Source organism: Triticum urartu, chromosome 1A (genome assembly GCF_056163025.1).
Source record: "Triticum urartu cultivar PI428250 chromosome 1A, HENAU_Tu73, whole genome shotgun sequence".
In the NCBI taxonomy this organism is placed as follows: domain Eukaryota; kingdom Viridiplantae; phylum Streptophyta; class Magnoliopsida; order Poales; family Poaceae; genus Triticum; species Triticum urartu.
In genome coordinates this window covers 352133626-352157435 of record NC_141873.1, presented here as the reverse complement: position 1 = coordinate 352157435, position 23810 = coordinate 352133626, and the positions used below count along the sequence as shown (strand labels likewise).

At 50.5% G+C, this 23810-nt stretch overlaps 2 protein-coding genes across 2 annotated transcripts; both read left to right on the top strand.

Moving 5' to 3' along the window:
* Positions 1–11115: 11115 nt before the first annotated feature.
* Positions 11116–11559, top strand: LOC147991190 (uncharacterized). Its single transcript, XM_087538563.1, has one exon. It carries the CDS (start codon positions 11116–11118, stop codon positions 11557–11559), a length of 444 nt encoding a protein of 147 aa, XP_087394689.1.
* A 1404-nt stretch (positions 11560–12963) lies between these two features.
* LOC147991189 (uncharacterized) lies at positions 12964–13407 on the top strand. The gene has a single exon (XM_087538562.1). The coding sequence runs from the start codon at positions 12964–12966 to the stop codon at positions 13405–13407; it is 444 nt and encodes a 147-aa protein (XP_087394688.1).
* The last annotated feature ends 10403 nt before the right edge of the window (positions 13408–23810 follow it).

Sequence of the window (23810 nt, the reverse complement as noted above, 5' to 3'; positions counted from 1 at the left end):
TTTTCGGAGTACCGGAGAGTTACGGGAATTCGCCGGGAGTATATGGGCCTTATTGGGCTTTAGGGGAAAGAGAGAGGAGAGGTTGGGCGCCCCCCAAGGCCTAGTCTGAATTGGACTAAGGGGAGGGGCTGCGCCCCCTCCTTCCTTCTCTTCTCCCTTCCCTTGCCTTGACTCCTCCAGGGCGCGCCATAGGGGCCGGCCCTCTCCCCCCTCCTCCACTCCTTTATATACGTGGCCAAGGGGCACCCCATAGACACAACAATTGATCCTTGAGATCTATTAGCCGTGTGCGGTGCCCTCCTCCACCATAATCCTCGATAATATTGTAGCGGTGCTTAGGCGAAGCCCTGCGATGGTAGAACATCAAGATCGTCACCACGCCGTCGTGCTGACGGAACTTTTCCCCGACATTCTGCTGGATCGGAGTCCGGAGATCGTCATCAAGCTGAACATGTGCTAGAACTCGGAGGTGCCTTAGTTTCGATGCTTGATCGGTCGGGCCGTGAAGACGTACGACTACATCAACCGCGTTGTGCTAACGCTTCCGCTTCTGGTCTACGAGGGTACGTAGACAACACTCTCCCCTCTCGTTGCTATGCATCACTCTCCCTTGCGTGTGCGTAGGATTTTTTTTAAATTACTACGTTCCCCAACAGTGGCATCCGAGCCTAGGTTTTATGCGTTGATGTTGTGCACGAGTAGAACACAAGTGAGTTGTGGGCGATATAAGTCATACTGCTTACCAGCATGTCATACTTTGGTTCGGCGGTATTGTTGGATGAAGCGGCCCGGACCGACATTACACGTACGCTTACGCAAGACTGGTTCTACCGACGTGCTTTGCACAAAGGTGGCTGGCGGGTGTCAGTTTCTCCAACTTTAGTTGAACCGAGTGTGGCTACGCCCGGTCCTTGCGAAGGTTAAAACAACACCAACTTGACAAACTATCATTGTGGTTTTGACGCGTAGGTAAGAACGGTTCTTGCTCAGCCCGTAGTAGCCACGTAAAACTTGCAACAACAAAGTAGAGGACGTCTAACTTGTTTTTGCAGGGCATGTTGTGATGTGATATGGTCAAGACGTGATGATATATAAGTTGTTGTATGAGATGATCATGTTTTGTTGAAGTTATCGGCAACAGGCAAAAGCCTTATGGTTATCTCTCTATTGCATAAGATGCAAGCGCCAAATAATTGCTTTACTTTATCGCTATGCGATAGCAATAATTGCAAGAGCAATTGTTGGCGAGACAACCATGTGATGACACATTGATATAGATCAAGATGATAGAGATCATGGTGTCATGCCGGTGACGATGGAGATCATGACGATGCTTTGGAGATGGAGATCAAAGGCACAAGATGATGATGGCCATATCATGTCACATATTATGATTGCATGTGATGTTTATCTTTTATACATCTTATTTTGCTTAGTTCGGCGGTAGCTTTATAAGATAATCTCTCACTAAATTATCAAGGTATAAGTGTTCTCCCTGAGTATGCACCGTTGCGAAAGTTCTTCGTGCTGAGACACCACGTGATGATCGGGTGTGATAGGCTCTACGTTCAAATACAACGGGTGCAAAACAGTTGCACACGCGGAATACTCAGGTTAAACTTGATGAGCCTAGCATATAACAGATATGGCCTCGGAACACGGAGACCGAAAGGTCGAGCGTGAATCATATAGTAGATATGATCAACATAGTGATGTTCACCATTGAAACTACTCCATCTCACGTGATGATCGGACATGGTTTAGTTGATATGGATCACGTGATCACTTAGAAGATTAGAGGGATGTCTATCTAAGTGGGAGTTCTTAAGTAATATGATTAATTGAACTTTAATTTATCATGAACTTAGTCCTGGTAGTATTAGCATATCTATGTTGTAGATCAATAGCTCGCGTTTAGCTCCCCTGTTTTATTTTTGATATGTTCCTAGGGAAAACTAAGTTGAAAGATGTTAGTAGCAATGATGCGGATTGGATCCGTGATCTGAGGTTTATCCTCATTGCTGCACAGAAGAATTATGTCTTTGATGCACCGCTAGGTGACAAACCTATTGCAGGAGCAGATAAAGACGTTATGAACGTTTGGCTAGCTCAATATGATGTCTACTTGATAGTTTAGTGCACCATGCTTAACAACTTAGAATCGGGCTGCACAGAAGAATTATGTCTTTGATGCACCGCTAGGTGACAAACCTATTGCAGGAGCAGATAAAGATGTTATGAACGTTTGGCTAGCTCAATATGATGACTACTTGATAGTTTAGTGCACCATGCTTAACAACTTAGAATCGGGACTTCAAAGACGTTTTGAACGTCATGGACCATATGAGATGTTCCAGGAGTTGAAGTTAATATTTCAAGTAAAATACCCGAGTTGGGAGATATGAAGTCTCCAACAAGTTCTATAGCTAAAAGATGGAGGAGAATAGCTCAAGCAGTGAGAATGTGCTCAGATTGTCTGGGTACTACAATCGCTTGAATCAAGTGGGAGTTAATCTTCCAGATAAAATAGTGATTGACAGAATTCTCTAGTCACCATCACCAAGTTAGTAGAACTTCATGATGAACTATAATATGCAAGGGATGACAAAAGTAATTCCCAAGCTCTTCGTGATGCTGAAATCGACGAAGGTAGAAATCAAGAAAAACATCAAGTGTTGATGGTTAACAAGACCACTAGTTTCAAGAAAAGGGCAAAGGGAAAGAAAGAGAACTTCAAGAAGAACGGCAAGCAAGTTGCTGCTCAAGTGAAGAAGCCCAAGTCTGGACCTAAGCCTGAGACTAAGTGCTTCCACTACAAAGGGACTGGTCACTAGAAGCGGAACTACCCCAAGTAATTGGTGGATAAGAAGGATGGCAAAGTGAACATAGGTATATTTGATATACATGTTATTGATGTGTACTTTACTAGTGTTCGTAGCAACCCCTCGGTATTTCATACTGGTTCAGTTGCTAAGAGTAGTAACTCGAAACGGGAGTTGCAGAATGAACAGAGACTAGTTAAGGGTGAAGTGACGATGTGTGTTGGAAGTGGTTCCAAGATTGATATGATCATCATCGCACACTCCCTATACTTTTGGGATTAGTGTTGAACCTAAATAAGTGTTATTTGGTGTTTGTGTTGAGCATGAATATGATTTGATCATGTTTATTGCAATACAGTTACTTATTTAAGTAACAGAATAAATTGTTGTTCTGTTTACATGAATAAAACCTTATATGTTTACACACCCAATGAAAATGGTTCGTTGGATCTCAATCGTAGTGATATACATATTCATAATATTGAAACCAAAAGATGCAAAGTTAATAATGATGGTGCAATTTATTTGTGGCACTGCCGTTTAGGTCATATTGGTGTAAAGCGCATGAAGAAAATCCATGCTGATGGGCTTTTGGAATCACTTGATTATGAATCAGTTGATGCTTGCGAACCATGCCTCATGGGCAAGATGACTAAGACTCCGTACTCCGGAACAATGGAGCAAGCAACAGATTTGTTGGAAATCATACATACTGATGTATGTGGTCCGATGAATATTGAGGCTCGTGGCAGGTATCATTATTTTCTGATCTTCACAGATGATTTGAGCAGATATGAGTATATCTACTTGATGAAACACAAGTCTGAAATATTTGAAAAGTTCAAAGAATTTCAGAGTGAAGTGGAGAATCATCATAACAAAAAAAATAAAAGTTTCTATCATATGATCGCAAAAGTAAAATATTTGAGTTACGAGTTTGGCCTTCAGTTAAAACAATGTGAAATAGTTTCACTACTCACGCCACCTGGAACACCACAGTGTAATGGTGTGTCCGAACATCGTAACCGTGCTTTATTAGATATGGTGCGATCTATGATGTCTCTTACCGATTATCACTATCGTTTTGGGGTTATGCATTAGAGACAGCTACATTCACGTTAAATAGGGCACCATCTAAATCCGTTGAGACGACACCGTATGAACTGTGGTTTGGCAAGAAACCTAAGCTATTGTTTCTTAAAGTTTGGGACTGCGATGCTTATATGAAAAAGTTTCAACATGATAAGCTCGAACCCGGAGAAGTAAATCTTTATAGGATACCCAAAAGAAAATGTTGGGTACACCTTCTATCACAGATCCGAAGGCAATATATTCATTGCTGAAAATGGATCCTTTCTAGAGAAGGAGTTTCTCTCGAAAGTAGTGAGTGGGAGGAAAGTAGAACTTGATGAGGTAAATGTACCTGCTCCCTTATTGGAAAGTAGTTCATCACAGAAATCTGTTCCTGTGACTACTACACCAATTAGTGAGGAAGCTAATGATGATGATCATGTAACTTCAGATCAAGTTACTACCGAACCTCGTAGGTAAACCAGAGTGTGATCCACACCATAGTGGTACGGTAATCCTATTCTGGAGGTCATGTTACTTGGCCATGACGAACCTACGAACTATGAGGAAGCGATGGTGAGACCAGATTCCGTGAAATGACTTGAGGCCATGAAATCTGAGATGAGATCCATGTATGAGAACAAAGTATAGACTTTGATTGACTTTCCCATTGATCGGCGAGCCATTGAGATTAAATGGATCTTCAAGAGGAATACGGACGCTGATAGTAGTGTTACTATCTACAAAGCTAGAATTGTCGCAAAAAGGTTTTCGACAAGTTCAAGGTGTTGACTACGATGCGAGTTTCTCACTCATATCTATGCTTAAGTCTGTCTGAATCATGTTAGAAATTGCCGCATTTTATGAAATATGGCAAATGGATAAACAAAACTTCATTCCTTAATGGATTTATTAAAGAAGAGTTGTATATGATGCAACCATAAGGTTTTGTCAATCCTAAAGGTACTAACAAAATATGCAAGCTCCAACGATCCATCTATGGACTGGTGTAAGCATCTTGGAGTTGGAATATACACTTTGATAAGTTGATCAAAGCATATAGTTTTATACAGACTTGCGGTGAAGCCTGTATTTACAAGAAAGTGAGTGGGAGCACTACAGCATTTCTGATAAGTATATGTGAATGACATATTGTTGATAGGAGATAATGTAGAATTATTCTGCAAAGCATAAAGGAATGTTTGAAAGGATTTTTTCAAAGAAAGACCTCGGTGAAGCTGCTTACATATTGAGCATCAAGATCTATAGAGATAGATCAAGACGCTTGATAAGTTTTTTCAATGAGTACATACCTTGACAAGATTTTGAAGTAGTTCAAAATGGAACAATCAAAGAAGGAGTTCTTGCCTGTGTTACAAGGTGTGAAGTTGAGTAAGACTCAAAACCCGACCACAGCAGAAGATAGAGAGAGAATGAAAGTCATTCCCTATTCCTCAGCCATAGGTTCTATAAAGTATGCCATGTTGTGTACCAGACCTATTGTATACCCTGCCCTGAGTTTGGCAAGGGAGTACAATAGTGATCTAGGAGTAGATCACTGGACATTGGTCAAAATTATCCTTAGTGGAATAAGGATATGTTTTCTCGATTATGGAGGTGACAAAAGGTTCGTCGTAAAAGGTTACGTCAATGCAAGTTTTGACACTGATCCAGATGACTCAAAGTCTCAATCTGGATACATATTAAAAGTGGGAGCAATTAGCTAGAGTAGCTTAGTGAAGAGCATTGTTGACATAGAAATTTGCAAAATACTTACAGATCTGAATGTGGCAGACCCGTTGACTAAACTTCTCTCACAAGCAAAACACGATCACACCTCAGTACTCTTTGGGTGTTAATCACATAGCGACGTGAACTAGATTATTGACTCTAGTAAACCCTTTGGGTGTTGGTCACATGTCGATGTGAACTATGGGTGTTAATGACATGGTGATGTGAACTATTGATGTTAAATCACATGGCGATGTGAACTAGATTATTGACTCTAGTGCAAGTGGGAGACTGAAGGAAATATGCCCCAGAGGCAATAATAAAGTTATTATTTATTTCCTTATATCATGATAAATGTTTATTATTCATGCTAGTATTGTATTAACCAGAAACATAATACATGTATGAATACATAGACAAACAGAGTGTCACTAGTATGCCTCTACTTGACTAGCTCGTTGATCAAAGATGGTTATGTTTCCTAACCATAGACATGAGTTGTCATTTGATTAACGGGATCACATCATTAGGAGAATGATGTGATTGACTTGACCCATTCCGTTAGCATAGCACTTGATCGTTTAGTTTGTTGCTATTGCTTTCTTCATGACTTATACATGTTCCTATGACTATGAGATTATGCAACTCCCGTTTACCGGAGGAACACTTTGTGTGCCACCAAACGTCACAACGTAACTGGGTGATTATAAAGGTGCTCTACAGGTGTCTCCGAAGGTACTTGTTGGGTTGGCGTATTTCGAGATTAGGATTTGTCACTCCGATTGTCGGAGAGGTATCTCTGGGCCCTCTCGGTAATGCACACCACTTAAGCCTTGCAAGCATTGCAACTAATGAGTTAGTTGCAGGATGACGTATTACAGAACGAGTAAAGAGACTTGCCGGTAACGTGATTGAACTAGGTATTGAGATACCGATGATCGAATCTCGGGCAAGTAACATACCAATGACAAAGGGAACAACGTATGTTGTTATGCGGTCTGACCGATAAAGATCTTCGTAGAATATGTGGGAGCCAATATGAGCATCCAGGTTCTACTATTGGTTATTGATCGGAGACGTCTATCGGTCATGTCTACATTGTTCTCGAGCCCGTAGGGTCCGCACGCTTAAGGTTTTGATGACAGTTATATTATGAGTTTATATGTTTTGATGTACCGAAGGAGTTCGGAATCCTAGATGAGATCGGGGACATGACGAGGAGTCTCGAAATGGTCGAGACGAAAGATCGATATATTGGACGACTATATTCGGACATCGGAAAGGTTCCGAGTGATTCGGGTATTTTTCGGAGTACCGGAGAGTTACGGGAATTCGCCGGGGAGTATATGGGCCTTATTGGGCTTTAGGGGAAAGAGAGAGGAGAGGTTGGGCGCCCCCCAAGGCCTAGTCCGAATTGGACTAAGGGGAGGGGCTGCGCCCCCTCCTTCCTTCTCTTCTCCCTTCCCTTGCCTTGAGTCCTACTCCTACTACTTGGAAGGGGGGGAATCCTACTCCCGGTGGGAGTAGGACTCCTCCAGGGCGCGCCATAGGGGCCGGCCCTCTCCCCCCTCCTCCACTCCTTTATATACGTGGCCAAGGGGCACCCCATAGACACAACAATTGATCCTTGAGATCTATTAGCTGTGTGCGGTGCCCTCCTCCACCATAATCCTCGATAATATTGTCGCGGTGCTTAGGCGAAGCCCTGCGACGGTAGAACATCAAGATCGTCACCATGCCATCGTGGATCGGAGTCCGGGGATCGTCATCGAGCTGAACGTGTGCTAGAACTCGGAGGTGCCGTAGTTTCGGCGCTTGATCGGTCGGGCTGTGAAGACGTATGACTACATCAACCGCGTTGTGCTAACACTTCCGCTTACGGTCTACGAGGGTACGTAGACAACACTCTCCCCTCTCGTTGCTATGCATCACTCTCTCTTGCGTGTGCGTAGGAATTTTTTTGAAATTACTACATTCCCCAACAAATAGTTGGGTTTGCCCGGCTCCTATGTTTTGGTACCTTACATTCCGTTATATCGGCTAAGGTAGCACTAGGAGAACTACTATGATTGTGCCCAAGTTGAGCTGGGCTAAGCACCTCAGTAGAGAAAGCTAAAACTGACTGTCATGATGAGGCGAGAGCTGGTCACTATTTGAGAGGTTTTCGAGTCCCTAAAGACTTATGCCGCTTAGAGCGAGGAGTCGGCTTTGTCCGGCCTAGGCGTGGATAGCGCCTCGAACTCGGTCTTCCGAACACTAGGGGCTTCGCCAAAATTTAAAATTATAGAATTCTATGGCTAAGTGAGAGTGTTCAAGCATTATAGTCCGACTGCCTTGTTCGTTGTGTTGAGCGCCTCCCTCGAAGGACCCAAGAATGGGAAAAAGAGCGCTCATGTTTATCCCGAACACCCAGCACTCGCGGCATGGGGGCAGAAGCCGACGACTCGCCATCTCTCAAATTTGATAAACGGCCGCACAGAAGGTAATATTTTAAATTCAAAAGCGTTGCTTAGCGCATACGAACAAGTTTTCAGTGTACAGGATCACAAATGCGAGTTTACTCAAAAATTACATCTTTGGAGAATTCATCTGCTATAAGGCTGGCACCCTTCAGGACGCCCTCATAATACGCTTCCGGGACGCGATGCTCCTTGCCCGGTGGCGGCCCGTCCTTCACCAGCTTGTCTGCATCCATCTTGCCCCAGTGCACCTTAGCACGGGCAAGCGCCCTACGGGCACCTTCGATGCAGACGGAGCGGTTGATTACTTCAAGCCGTGGATAGGCATCCACCAGCCGCCTCACCAGCCCGAAGTAGCTCCCAGGCAGAGCCTCTCTAGGCCAAAGCCGAACTATGAGGCCCTTTATGGCCTGTTCGGCAACCTTGTGGAGCTCGACCATTTGCTTCAGCTGGTCGCTCAAAGGCACCAGGTGTCCGGCCTCAGCATACTGAGACCAGAACACCTTCTCCGTCGAGCTCCCCTCTTCATCTCGGTAGTAGGCGGCGGCATCAGACGAACTGCGGGGCAAATCTGCGAATGCTCCTGGAGAGCGCCGGACTCGGGTAAGTAACAAGTAATTCACTTTCACGTGCTTGCTTTGCATAATGAATGCCTTACCCGCCGCTATCTTCTTCATCGCTTCAATTTCTTGGAGGACTTTCTGGGCTTTGGCCTTGGCAGACTTCGCGCTTTCGAGGGCTGCCGCAAGCTTGGACGCTCGCGTCTTTGAGTCAAGCTCCAAACTCTCATGTTTTTTCACGAGAGACTGGAGCTCTTTCTGCACCCCCTCCACCTGCGCCTCCTGCTTCTCTCTCTTTGTGCGCTCCGCGGCCGCTCTGTTTTCGGCCTCGGACAGCGCTTTCTTAAGGGTTGCCACCCCGGTCGTGGCCCCTATAATAGCATGTTGATCCTGTCATTTTTTGCAACCACATCTTCTCTATATACTTGCGCAAGGTATTACTTACCTTCCCTCTCCTCGAGTTGCCTCTTGGCATGGCCGAGCTCGTTCTCGGACCACGCGAGGTTTTGCTTCAACGTATCCACCTCCGCAGTCAATGCAGCGGAGGCCAGCAGCGAAGCCTGCATACGCATATTGACTTGATTATGTTAGACTCCTGCGAATGTTATTAGATCCTCTATTCGGTTTTTCTTTCCGAACGCCAAACAGAGCATCAGGGGCTACTGTCTATGCGGTAATATTTTTACATATTCTTTACTTACCTCAAAGCATGTTAGAAGGCTGGCACAGGCTTCAGTCAGTCCGCTCTTGGCGAACTGAACCTTCTGGATCACCGCACTCATAATAGTGCGGTGCTCCTCGTTGATGGAGGCGCCGTTAAGCACCTCCAGCAAATTGTCCGGTGCCTCCGGTTGGACGGAGGTCACCAGCTCGGTAGGCTTGCTCCTCTTGGAAGGAGGCGGCCTACCAGAGTCCGGAACCGTTGAAGGTTCCGGCGCGGTGTCCGGCTCAAGGCCGGACTTGGAGCCCTTGGGGGTTCTATCCCCTTTACGCCTGGAGTCCGGGAGGTCGCCTTGCGGCGCCTCCAGGACCACCTCCTCCTGGCTTGGAACCTGTTGGGACGCCACCTCGGCGTCGTCCGTAGGGTGGGGGGAGGTAGCCGTCGGAAGCGAATTCACATCCGACGAATCTAGGGAGCCGCTCGACGACTCGTCGAGCCCGGCCTTGGGCGGACTGCACAGTCATATTCGGCGTAAGGAGGAGCTGTGCAAGAAAGGAACACTATGAATCGCTCTGGTGTCCGAATACTTACAATCTCGCCAGGGGCTTGGCCCTGTGCGGCCACTCCTCTTCGCCGTCGTCGGCGTTGGTGGAGTAGTCCGGAAAAGGGGTCTTCCCCTTCTTGGACCCTTCGGCCTCCCTAGTTGGGGCGGCCTTCCTTTTATTCCCTCCCCCCGCTGGAGGGGGAGAGGTCTCTTCTTCCTCCTCCTCGTCTTCACGGGAGGAGTGCGTCTTGGAGTCGTCGGATGATGAATCCGACACTGCCAGGCGCCGGGCTCTCTTTTGAGTCCCCGTGGCCTTCTTCTTGGCCTTCTTCTCTGGCACCACATAGGATGCCGGAACCAGCAGCTTCGCCAAGCGAGCGTCCGCTGGGCCTTTGGGCAAAGGAGCCGGACAGTTGATCTGTCCGGACGTCTCCTGCCAAACCTGTCAAAGGTAAGGGAGCTTAGATCCCGCATGGAGTCAAACTATGAAAACTAATACCCTGTAAAAGGTAAAAACGGCTTACCGCACTAGCGTAACGCTGCGTGCTGAATCCACAATCCTTGGTAGCGGATGCGGGGGCCTCGGCGCCCTTGAAAAGCACATTCCAGGCATCTTCATACATCGTGTCGAAGACCCTACTCAGAGTTCGGTGCTGCGCCAGGTCGAACTCCCACAGGTTGAAAGCCCGTTGTTGACACAGGAGGATCCGGCGGATGAGCATAACCTGGACTACGTTGACAAGTTAGAGCTTCTTGTCCACCAGGGTTTGGACGCATGTTTGGAGTCCAGTCAGCTCTCCTTTTTTACCCCACGACAGGCCCATCTCTTTCCAGGAGGTGAGCCGCGTAGGGGGTCCGGAACGGTACACGGGGGCTGCGACCCATTTAGGGGACACGATGTTTTACCCAGGTAGACAGAGGCCAACCAAGGAAGGAAGGTGCAAGCTTGTTCCAGAAAGAGGCCACCGTGCATGCCATGCAAACGCAAACGCAAACGCAATGCAGCTCGGTCACACACAGAGCCCAAGACGGTGGACAGTTTCTTACCGCCTCCTTCCCTCCCGTGTTACCACGTCGCCGGCCGGTCTCACCTCTGCCGCTGCCGCGTGTCCGGCCACCCTACACGTGCCCCTCCCACCTTCCTCCATAAGTACGCCAGCTGCCGAGCTCACTTCGTCCAACACACTTGTGCAACCCACTTCACCTCACGCTCAGTCCCAGTACACTCCACAGTCCACACTAGCAAAGCAGTAGCAAGAGTAGCGAGATGGCTCCCAAGCGCCGCGGCAGCAAGGTGGTCAGCTCCGTCGTCAAGACCAAGGTGGTGGAGGAGACCGTGGAGGTCGCCACCACCATCCTCCCCGCCTCCCAGGACGACCCGCAGCCGGAGGTCGTCGACGTCTCCCGCTCCCGCGATGTGCACGTCGAGGTTGTCACCACCCCCGACGCCCAGCCCACCGCCGGCGCCAAGAAGCAGCCCGCCTCCAAGAGAGGCGCCGCCAACGCCAAGTCGCCTGCCGGGCCGCTGGTGGTGCCGGTCTCGCCGTCACCCCAGGAGGAGGAGCAGCAGCAGCGCAAGAAAGGTGCTGGCAGCAAGACGCCGGCGTCGCTGCAGAGCCAGGAGACGCAGGAGGAGCCCTACGCGTACCAGGACGAGACCGCCGACGGGAAGAAGAAGAGGCCTGCAGAGGAGGACGACGGGCCCTCTTGATGGAGGGGACACGATGTTTTACCCAGGTTCGGGCCCTCTTGATGGAGGTAAAACCCTACGTCCTGCTTGATAAGTATTCATGATATGGGTAGTACAAGAGTAGATCTACCACGAGATTAGAGAGGCTAAACCCTAGAAGCTAGCCTATGGTATGATTGGTCTTCATCCTACGGACTAAAACCCTCCAGTTTATATAGACACCAGAGAGGGCTAGGGTTACACAGAGTCGGTTACAATGATAGGAGATCTACATATCCGTATCGCCAAGCTTGCCTTCCACGCCAAGGAAAGTCCCTTCCGGACATGGGACGAAGTCTTCAATCTTGTATCTTCATAGTCCAGGAGTCCGACCAAAGGTATAGTCCGGCTATCCGGACACCCCCTAATCTAGGACTCCCTCAGTAGCCCCTGAACCAGGCTTCAATCACGATGAGTCCGGCGCGCAGATTGTCTTCGGCATTGCAAGGCGGGTTCCTCCTCCAAGTACTTCATAGAAGTTTTTGAACACAAAGGTAGTGTCCGGCTCTGCAAAATAAGTTTCCACATATTGCCATAGAGAGAATAGTATTTACACAAATCCAATCTGCTGACGTATTCCGTAGCTCCCGCATGGAGTCAAACTATGAAAACTAATACCCTGTAAAAGGTAAAAACGGCTTACCGCACTAGCGTAACGCTGCGTGCTGAATCCACGATCCTTGGTAGCGGATGCGGGGGCCTCGGCGCCCTTGAAAAGCACATTCCAGGCATCTTCATACATCGTGTCGAAGACCCTACTCAGAGTTCGGTGCTGCGCCGGGTCGAACTCCCACAGGTTGAAAGCCCGTTGTTGACACAGGAGGATCCGGCGGATGAGCATAACCTGGACTACGTTGACAAGTTAGAGCTTCTTGTCCACCAGGGTTTGGACGCATGTTTGGAGTCCAGTCAGCTCTCCTTTTTTACCCCACGACAGGCCCATCTCTTTCCAGGAGGTGAGCCGCGTAGGGGTTCCGGAACGGTACACGGGGGCTGCGACCCATTTAGGGGACACGATGTTTTACCCAGGTAGACAGAGGCCAACCAAGGAAGGAAGGTGCAAGCTTGTTCCAGAAAGAGGCCACCGTGCATGCCATGCAAACGCAAACGCAAACGCAATGCAGCTCGGTCACACACAGAGCCCAAGACGGTGGACAGTTTCTTACCGCCTCCTTCCCTCCCGTGTTACCACGTCGCCGGCCGGTCTCACCTCTGCCGCTGCCGCGTGTCCGGCCACCCTACACGTGCCCCTCCCACCTTCCTCCATAAGTACGCCAGCTGCCGAGCTCACTTCGTCCAACACACTTGTGCAACCCACTTCACCTCACGCTCAGTCCCAGTACACTCCACAGTCCACACTAGCAAAGCAGTAGCAAGAGTAGCGAGATGGCTCCCAAGCGCCGCGGCAGCAAGGTGGTCAGCTCCGTCGTCAAGACCAAGGTGGTGGAGGAGACCGTGGAGGTCGCCACCACCATCCTCCCCGCCTCCCAGGACGACCCGCAGCCGGAGGTCGTCGACGTCTCCCGCTCCCGCGATGTGCACGTCGAGGTCGTCACCACCCCCGACGCCCAGCCCACCGCCGGCGCCAAGAAGCAGCCCGCCTCCAAGAGAGGCGCCGCCAACGCCAAGTCGCCTGCCGGGCCGCTGGTGGTGCCGGTCTCGCCGTCACCCCAGGAGGAGGAGCAGCAGCAGCGCAAGAAAGGTGCTGGCAGCAAGACGCCGGCGTCGCTGCAGAGCCAGGAGACGCAGGAGGAGCCCTACGCGTACCAGGACGAGACCGCCGACGGGAAGAAGAAGAGGCCTGCAGAGGAGGACGACGGGCCCTCTTGATGGAGGGGACACGATGTTTTACCCAGGTTCGGGCCCTCTTGATGGAGGTAAAACCCTACGTCCTGCTTGATAAGTATTGATGATATGGTTAGTACAAGAGTAGATCTACCACGAGATTAGAGAGGCTAAACCCTAGAAGCTAGCCTATGGTATGATTGGTCTTCATCCTACGGACTAAAACCCTCCGGTTTATATAGACACCAGAGAGGGCTAGGGTTACACAGAGTCGGTTACAATGATAGGAGATCTACATATCCGTATCGCCAAGCTTGCCTTCCACGCCAAGGAAAGTCCCTTCCGGACATGGGACGAAGTCTTCAATCTTGTATCTTCATAGTCCAGGAGTCCGACCAAAGGTATAGTCCGGCTATCCGGACACCCCCTAATCTAGGACTCCCTCAGTAGCCCCTGAACCAGGCTTCAATCACGATGAGTCCGGCGCGCAGATTGTCTTCGGCATTGCAAGGCGGGTTCCTCCTCCAAGTACTTCATAGAAGTTTTTGAACACAAAGGTAGTGTCCGGCTCTGCAAAATAAGTTTCCACATATTGCCATAGAGAGAATAGTATTTACACAAATCCAATCTGCTGACGTATTTCGTAGCGTGACATCACACTACGGCCAAGTCTTTATTCGAATCGTTTTACTGTCCCACCTCAGCGCGTATAGCGAGGCGGTTTCCTTGGCACGTCTTGTTAAATTAGAGATCGTGTCCCCTTATTCCGGGGTTCTCATCAATACGGGTGTGGGTAACCCAACCGCGCCATTGACTATGGCGCTTGGGAGATAAGCGAGTTTTACCAGGCTGGTGGGGGCGCATAGTCGCGTCCATCCATATAAGGGGATAAGGATCCACCTTTTCATCCACACCTTCTTCCTCCTTTGCCTATCCATTTCCGCGCACTCGAGCTCCAGCGCCCAAGTCCGCACACCCCACCTCAACCTTCTCCAGCCATGTCCGGAGCGGGAGGCAAGTGGATGGTCTCCTCCGTCAGGGAGGGACACATCAAAAGACTGAGGAAGGCCGGATACTTGTCTAACGACATTGCGCACTGGCTTCCCGAGGAGGGGCAGCTCATCCCCGCCCCTAGGCCCCATGAGAGGGTGGTGTTCCTCCCCCATTTCCTCCGCGGACTGGGCTTCCCTCTCCACCCATTTGTCCGGGGGCTCATGTTCTACTATGGCCTGGATTTCCATGACTGGCCCCGAACTTTGTCCTCAATATCTCGGCGTTTATCGTCGTGTGCGAGGCTTTCTTCTGCATCCGCCTCCATTTCGGCCTATGGCTCAAGACTTTCAATGTCAAGCCGAAGGTGGTGCGCGGCACCCAGGCGGAGTGCGGAGGCGCCATGGTGGGCAAGATGCCCAACGTCCTATGGCTCGAGGGGTCCTTCGTGGAGTCCCTAAAGGGGTGGCAATCGGGGTGGTTTTACATCACCGAGCTGCGCGACCCTAAATGGGTCGCAGCCCCCGAGTTCCGATCCGGACCCCCTACGTGGCTCACCTCCTGGAAAGAGACGGGTCTGTCGTGGGGTAAAGAAGGAGAGCTGACCGGACTACAAACATGCGTCCAAACCCTGGTGGACAAGAAGCTCAAACTTGTCAACGTAGTCCAGGTTATGCTCATCCGCCGGATCCTCCCGTGTCAACAATGGGCTTTCAACCTGTGGGAGTTCAACCCGGCGCAGCACCGTACTCTGAGCAGGCTCTTCGACACGATGTACGAAGATGCCTGGAAGGTGCTTTTCAAGGGCGCTGAGGCCCCCGCATCCACTACCGAGGATCGCGGATTCAGCACGCAGCGTCGCGCTCGTGCGGTAAGCTGTTTTTACCTTTTACAGGGTATTAGTTTTCATAGTTTGACTCCATGCGGGATCTAAGCTCCCTTACCTTTGATAGGATTGGCAGGAGACGGCTGGACAGATCAACTGTCCGGCTTCATTGCCCGAAGGCCCAGCAGACGCTCGCTTGGCGAAGCTACTGGTTCCGGCACCCTATGTGGTGCCGGAGAAGAAGGCCAAGAAGAAGGCCACGGGGACTCGAAAGAGTGCCCAGCGCCAGGAGGTGTCGGATTCATCATCCGACGACTCCAAGGTGCACTCCTCCCGTGAAGATGATGAGGAGGAAGAAGAGACCTCTCCCCCTCCAGTGGGGGGAGGGAAGAAAAGGAAGGCCGCCCCAACTTGGGAGGCCGAAGGGTCCAAGAAGGGGAAGACCCCTCCTCCGGACTACTCCACCAACGCCGACGATGGCGAAGAGGAGTGGTCGCACATGGCCAAGCCCCTGGCGAGATCATAAGTATTCAGACACCAGAGCAATTCATAGTGTTCCTTTTTTGCACAGCTCCTCGTTACGCCGAATATGACTATGCAGTCCGCCCAAGGCCGGGCTCGACGAGTCGTCGAGCGGCTCCCTGGATTCGTCGGACGTGAATTCACTTCCGCCCGCTACCTCCCCCACCCTACGGACGACGCCGAGGTGCTGTCCCAACAGGTTCCGAGCCAGGAGGAGGTGGTCCTGGAGGCGCCGCAAGGCGACCTCCCGGACTCCAGGCGCAAAGGGGAAAAAACCCCCAAGGGCCCCGAGTCCGGCCTTGAGCCGGACACCGCGCTGGAACCTTCAATGGTTCCGGACTCCGGTAGGCAGCCTCCTTCCAAGAGGAGCAAGCCTACCGAGCCGGTGACTTCCGTCCAACCGGAGGTACCGGACAATTTGTTGGAGGTGCTTAAGGGCGCCTCCATCGACGAGGAGCACCGCACTATTATGAGTGCGGTGATCGAGAAGGTTCAGTCCGCCAAGAGCGGACTGACTGAAGCCTGTGCCAGCCTTCTAACAGGCTTTGAGGTAAGTAAAGAATAAAAATATTACCGCATAGACAGTAGCCCCTGATGCTCTGTTCGGTGTTCGGAAAGAAAAGCCGAATAGAGGATCTAATAACATTCGCAGGAGTCTAACATAATCAAGTCAATATGCGTATACAGGCTTCGGTGCTGGCCTTCGCCGCACTGACTGCGGAGGTGGATACGCTGAAGCAAAACCTCGCGCGGTCCGAGAACGAGCTCGGCCATGCCAAGAGGCAACTCGAGGAGAAGGAAGGTAAGTAATACCTTGCGCAAGTATATAGAGAAGATGTGGTTGCAAAAATGACATGATCATCGTGCTATTATAGGGGCCACGACCGAGGTGGCAACCCTTAAGCAAGCGCTGTCCGAGGCCAAAAACAGAGCGGCCGTGGAGCGCACCGAGAGAGGGAAGAAGGAGGCGCGGGTGGAGGAGGTGCAGAAAGAGCTCCAGGCTCTCATGAAAAAACACGAGAGTTTGGAGCTTGACTCAAAGATGCAAGCGTTCGAGCTTGCGGCAGCCCTCAAAAGCGTGAAGTCTGCCAAGGCCGAAGCCCAGAAAGCCCTCCAAGAAATTGAAGCGATGAAGAAGATAGCGGCGGGTAAGGCATTCATTATGCAAAGCAAGCACGTGAAAGTGAATTACTTGTTACTTACCCGGGTCCGGAGCTCTCCAGGAGCATTTGCAGATTTGCCCCGCAGTGCGTCTGATGCCACCGCCTACTACCGAGCCGAGGAGGGGAGCTCGACGGAGAAGGTGTTCTGGTCTCAGTATGCTGAGGCCAGACACCTGGTGCCTTTGAGCGACCAACTGAAGAAAATGGTCGAGCTCCACAAGGTGGCTGAACAGGCCATCAAGGGCCTCGTAGTTCGGCTTTGGCCTGGAGAGGCTCTTCTTGGGAGCTACTTCGGGCTGGTGAGGCGGCTGGTGGATGCCTGTCCACGGCTTGAAGTAATCAAGCGCTCCATCTGCATCGAAGGTGCCCGTAGGGCGCTTGCCCGTGCTAAAGTGCACTGGGGCAAGATGGATGCGGAGAAGCTAGTGAAGGACGGGCCGCCGCCAGGCAAGGAGTATCGCGTCCCAGAAGCGTATTATTAGGGCGTCCTGAAGGGTGCCCGCCTTATAGCGGATGAATGCTCCAAAGATGTAATTTTTGAGTAAACTCGCATTTGTGATCTTGTACGCTGAAAACTTGTTCATATGCGCTAAGCAACGCTTTTGAATTTAAAATATTACCTTCTGTGCGTCCGTTTATCAAATTTGAGAGATGGCGAGTCGTCGGCTTTTGCCCCCATGCCACGAGTGCTGGGGTGTTCGGGATAAACATGAGCGCTCTTTTTCCCATTCTTGGGTCCTTCGAGGGAGGCACTCAACACAACGAACAAGGCAATCGGACTATAATGCTTGAACACTCTCACTTAGCCATAGAATTCTATAATTTTAAATTTCGGCGAAGCCCCTAGTGTTCGGAAGACCGAGTTCGGGGCGCTATCCACGCCTAGGCCGGACAAAGCCGACTCCTCGCTCTAAGCGGCATAAGTCTTTAGGGACTCGAAAACCTCTCGAACAGCGACCAGCTCTCACCTCATCATGACGGTCAGTTTTAGCTTTCTCTACTGAGGTGCTTAGCCCAGCTCAACTGGGGCAGAATCGCAGTAGTTCTCCTAGTGCTACCTTAGCCGATATAACGGAATGTAAGGTACCAAAATATAGGAGCCGGGCAAACCCAACTATTGACCCAAGACATGATTCAGAGCCGATGCATATAATGCTATAAGTTCAGGGTGCCTCACTTGTGAAAGTGTTCGGACTTCTCACACCGTATTGTGGGGTACTTAAGCCCCTGGCGTATTGGCCGTACCAAAGTGTACGGGTGCAACATGTCTTTAATGAACATATATTCGTAAAAAAGAGTAATGCAATAATAGACGGAAGCTATGCATTGTTTATTTAAAAAGTTGTGATCAAAGCAGAATGATACAAATAGTGCGATAAGAAAACAATGGGACTATTTAACGTGTCCTTTCCAGGGGCAAGCTGCGGAATGGCATGTGAAACAGGTATACTACTCGTTATAGAGACCACCTTAGAGTTCCATAGTGCGGCGTAGCTTTCTGCTTCCCTGGTTGTATCGTTTGTGCGGCAATTGTACTGCCGGACAAGCCTTCCGAAGAATGGAGTCCTGAAAATTAAGAAATCGGCAGCCCCTAGTGCGGTTTAAGTCGCGTTTCAGGCGTGCCGTGATGGTGCCCCTCCACCTTTGCCCATGGTATTTCTAGAGCGTAGTTATGTACGTGCAACACTGGTTTCGCAAGTTCACGAGGGCTGGGGTTGGGGCCGCATTGCTACACTTGCTCGGAACGTGCCAGGCGGTCTTGTTGTAGGTTACTCCGGGCGTGCTTGACGGTGTCCAGACGTTTAATGGCTGGACTGGAGAATTGCCTTGAGAGGCTGCTTTGTACTTCCGCTGTGATAGCCGCCGTATGCTCCTCCATTCGGAGAGAGTGTTCGGTGTTTCCATTGACCGTGATGACTCCTCGAGGGCCTAGCATCTTGAGCTTGAGGTATGCGTAGTGTGGCACCGCATTGAACTTAGCAAATGCGGTTCGCCCGAGCAGTGCGTGATAGCCACTGCGGAACGAGACTATGTCGAAGATTAACTCCTCTCTTCGGAAATTATCCGGAGATCCGAAGACCACTTCAAGTGCAACTGAGCCTGTATAGTTGGCCTCTACACCTGGTATGACGCCTTTGAAGGTCGTTTTAGTGGGTTTAATCCTTGAGGGATCGATGCCCATTTTCCGCACTGTATCCTGGTAAAGTAGGTTCAGGCTGCTGCCACCGTCCATAAGGACTCTAGTGAGGTGAAATCCGTCAATAATTGGGTCTAGAACCAATGCGGTGAATCCGCCATGATGGATGCTAGTGGGGTGGTCCCTTCGATCAAAAGTGATCGGGCAGGAAGACCATGGGTTGAACTTTGGGGCGACTGGCTCCATCGCGTATACGTCCCTTAGCGCACGCTTCCGCTCCCTCTTGGGGACGTGGGTTGCGTATATCCTATTCACCGTCCGCACTTGTGGGGGAAAACCTTTCTGTCCACTGTTGTTCGGCGGCCGGGGCTCCTCCTCGTCGTCGCTATGCACCCCCTTTTCTCTGCTTTCGGCATTTAACTTGCCTGCCTGCTTGAACACCCAACAATCCCTGTTGGTGTGATTGGCTGGTTTTTCGGGGGTGCCATGTATCTGGCATGAGCGGTCGAGTATTCGGTCCAAACTGGACGGGCCTGGAGTATTTTCCCATGGTCTTGGTATCCGAATTACCAGGGCTCTTGGTCATGTTATTGCTGCGCGCTAGCCAGCTGTCTTCTCCTGCGCAAAAGCAGGTCATAAGTGTCGTGAGGGCTGCCATAGATTTCAGCTTTTCCTGTCCTAGGTGTCGTGCAAGCCACTCGTCGCGGATGTTATGCTTGAAGGCTGCTAGGGCCTCTGCATCCGGACAGTCGACGATTTGATTTTTCTTGGTTAGGAACCGTGTCCAGAATTGTCTGGCCGATTCCTCTGGCTGCTGAATTATGTGGCTTAGGTCATCGGCGTCTGGTGGTCGCACATAAGTGCCCTAGAAATTGTCAAGGAATGCGGCTTCTAGGTCCTCCCAACAACCAATTGATTCTGCTGTCAAGATGTTAAGCCAATGCCGAGCTGGTCCTTTAAGCTTGAGTGGGAGGTATTTGATGGCGTGTAGGTCATCACCGCGGGCCATGTGGATATGAAGGAGATAGTCCTCGATCCATATCGCAGGATCTGTTGTGCCATTGTATGATTCGATGTTCACGGGTTTGAAACCCTCGGGGATTTGATGATCCATTACTTCATCTGTGAAGCATAGTGGGTGTGCGGCGCCTCTGTATTGGGCTATATCACGATGCAGCTCAAACGAGCTTTGTCTACTATGTTCGGCCCGACTGGATTTACTGTATCCGGCGTGACGAGTACCGTCTCGTGCCGTGGGGCGCCCACGTGATCCGTAGATCGATCTTGTTTGCCTTGCCTTGTCCTCCAATATATCTCACAGGTCTGGCGCATTTTCCCATGCCTTGGTATTTTTTGAGCGGCGCCGGGGTGCGGCTTGAGTGGAGGGCCGAGAGGCCTCTCTGTCGCAGCCACGGGGTGGCCGGTCGGCCGCATCATGCGCTGGTGATGTAGGTTTAGGTGCTTCCTCCTCTAATTGGGGTAGCAACCTGCGCTTTGGGTAGCTCTTGGAGGGGCGTTCGAGTTCATACTCTTCGGCCTCAAGGACTTCAGTCCATCTGTCGGCTAGCAAATCTTGATCAGCTCTAAGTTGTTGCTGTTTTTTCTTGAGGCTGCTCGCCATGGCCATAAGCCTGCATTTGAAATGCTCTTGTTCGACGGGATCCTCCAGCACGACAAATTCGTCATCGACGAGGCTTGCCTCGTCTTCGGAGGGAGGCATATAATTATCGTCCTCGACCTCTCTGTCTGCCGCTCTCTCATGAGGGCTGGCTTCTCCATCCTCCTGTGCTGAATCTTGCTGGAGGTGGTTGTCTTCGGCACTGTCCGGGGTGTTATTATCTCCCATGCCGGAATCACCGTGTTTGCTTTGGCGGGATTTAGAGCGGCGCCGCTGACGCCGGCGCTTAGGCTGCTTCTTGGAGGGGTCATCCTCCGCTGTTCCATCGCCATTGCCTTCTTTTGGGGTGTCCACCATGTATATATCATACGACGAGGTGGCTTTCCAGTGCCCTATAGGCGCTGGTTCTTGATCGTCTCCTGCATCGGCGTCCATACAGTTGATGTCTTCAGAGTCGAAGTCGAGCATGTCGGTTAAATCATCGACAGTGGCTACGAAGTGGGTGGTGGGTGGGCTTTGAATTTCTTCATCATCCGCATCCCAACCTCGCTGACCATTGTCCGACCAGGGCTCTCCTGATAAAGAGAGAGAGACTTTAGTGAATTCAGAATATCGCCGAAGGGCGAGTGCTGAAATATGTCCGCAGCGGTGAACTCCATGATCGGCGCCCAATCGGGTTCGATAGGTAGGGGCGCGGAGGGCTCGGAGTCTGGAGAGGAGTCCGGCTCCTTGGAGTCACGGGCTTCGCAGAGAATAGGGCTGGTGTTCGGCTCAATCGCCATAGAGATTGCAGCCCCCGAGGCGGTGTCCAACCACCCATCCTCGATTGGCGCAGTTGGCTCCGAATTAAGGGTCGGAGCTGATGCGGGTGCGGCCTCCAGGGCACTGTTCGGTGGCAGAGCTAGATCATGGCCATCGTGACAGTGCGGCGTGCTCGACTATGGCTCGAATCCGTCGAAGATCAAGTCTCCGCAGAGGTCGGCCGTGTAGTTCAAACTTCCAAATCTGACCTGATGGCCAGGGGCGTAGCTTTCGATCTGCTCCAGATGGCCAAGCGAATTGGCCCGCAGTGCAATTCCGCCGAATACGAAGATCTGTCCGGGGAGAAAAGTATCACCCTGGATCGCATCGCTATTGATGATCGGAGAAGCCATCGGGCCTAAAAGTGACGACACAGAGGAACTCTCAATGAAAGCACCAATGTCGGTGTCAAAACTGGCGGATCTCGGGTAGGGGGTCCCGAATTGTGCGTCTAGGCCGGATGGTAACAGGAGGCAGGGGACACAATGTTTTACCCAGGTTCGGGCCCTCTTGATGGAGGTAAAACCCTACGTCCTGCTTGATTGATATTGATGATATGGGTAGTACAAGAGTAGGTCTACCACGAGATCAAAGAGGCTAAACCCTAGAAGCTAGCCTATGGTATGATTGTTGTTCGTCCTACGGACTAAAACCCTCCGGTTTATATAGACACCGAAGAGGGCTAGGGTTACACAGAGTCGGTTACAATGGTAGGAGATCTACATATCCGTATCGCCAAGCTTGCCTTCCACGCCAAGGAAAGTCCCTTCCGGACACGGGACGAAGTCTTCAATCTTGTATCTTCATAGTCCAGGAGTCCGGCTGAAGGTATAGTCCGGCTATCCGGACACCCCCTAATCCAGGACTCCCTCAGTGGGTGGGTGGAATTGAATCCAAACTCCTACCCGATCTGGGATCCAGGGGCCAAGGAGTTTCCAATTTTGGAAGTTCCGGTTCCGGGATGTTACCCGCTAATCCTGGTCCGCTGCCTGACTCTAAGTTCAGGGATTGGATGTTGTCCTCCCGCGAACGGGCGTCCAACTCGGAGAGCTCGGGAATCCGGACATATTTGGTCCTCAAGATAGAGGAAAGGTCGCCGCATTTTTCCTCCACCACTGCAATATGATGGGTGACCGGTGGAGAGTTAACCTCCCTTTGATCTGGTTTAAGCCCAATCCGATCATAGTCCGTTGCGACTCCCAAGGCGGCAATGCGATCCAAGAGCTCGTTTAAGGAGGAGAGCTCCATTGGATCCATCTGTTCGGCGAGTGCCGATTTGATGTGGAGGCTGTTTTCGATGACCCGAGAATTCATCGTCGGCGCGACGGCCGAACAGGCGGTCAAGATGAACCCGCCTAGCTGGAGAGTTTGGCCGACAGCCAAAGCTCCCCCAACAGTAGTACCGTATTTAAAGACGAGACAAGACATCCTTCCTTCTGGCGACGGCACAGAGGAACTCTCAATAAAAGCACCAATGTCGGTGTCAAAACCGGCGGATCTCGGGTAGGGGGTCCCGAACTGTGCGTCTAAGGCGGATGGTAACAGGAGGCAGGGGACACAATGTTTTACCCAGGTTCGGGCCCTCTTGATGGAGGTAAAACCCTACGTCCTGCTTGATTAATATTGAAGATATGGGTAGTACAAGAGTGGATCTACCATGAGATCGGAGAGGTTAAACCCTAGAAGCTAGCCTATGGTCTGATTGTATGTTGTCCTACGGACTAAAACCCTCCGGTTTATATAGACACCGAAGGGGGCTAGTGTTACACAAGGTCAGTTACAAAGGAGGAGATATACATATCCGTATTGCCTAGCTTGCCTTCCACGCCAAGTAGAGTCCCATCCGGACACGAGACGAAGTCTTCAATCTTGTATCTTCATAGTCCAACAGTCCGGCCAAAGAATATAGTCCGGCTGTCCGGAGACCCCCTAATCCAGGACTCCCACACCTATCTTCACCAAGCAATTGGTTCTATCCTTCACTTTCCTTTACTTTTCAGTTTGTCTTCATGAAGTCATTGTTTGCTTGTATGATCTGATTGACTTCACTGAGTGAAGACTTTTTACTGTTTGGCTTCATATTGTCTTCCATCCTGATCCTTACTACCTAGTTGTTCATAGTCTTTGTGCTTTCACTTCATTGCAATCTTGACTATGGCTTGTCTATTGTAGTCTACCTTCCGTTGCATATCAATAGGTTCATTTCTATTGTTTTTCTTCAAAGACCTCGTGTTTTTGAAGACTTTCATAAAAATCGCCTCTTCACCCCCCTCTAGTCGATAACTAGCACTTTTAATTGGTATCAGAGCAAGGTGCTCCCTTGTTCTATGTGATTCGGTTTAACTACCTGGAGTTTTAGCGATGTCAACTGCAGGGATAATCAAGGTCTCC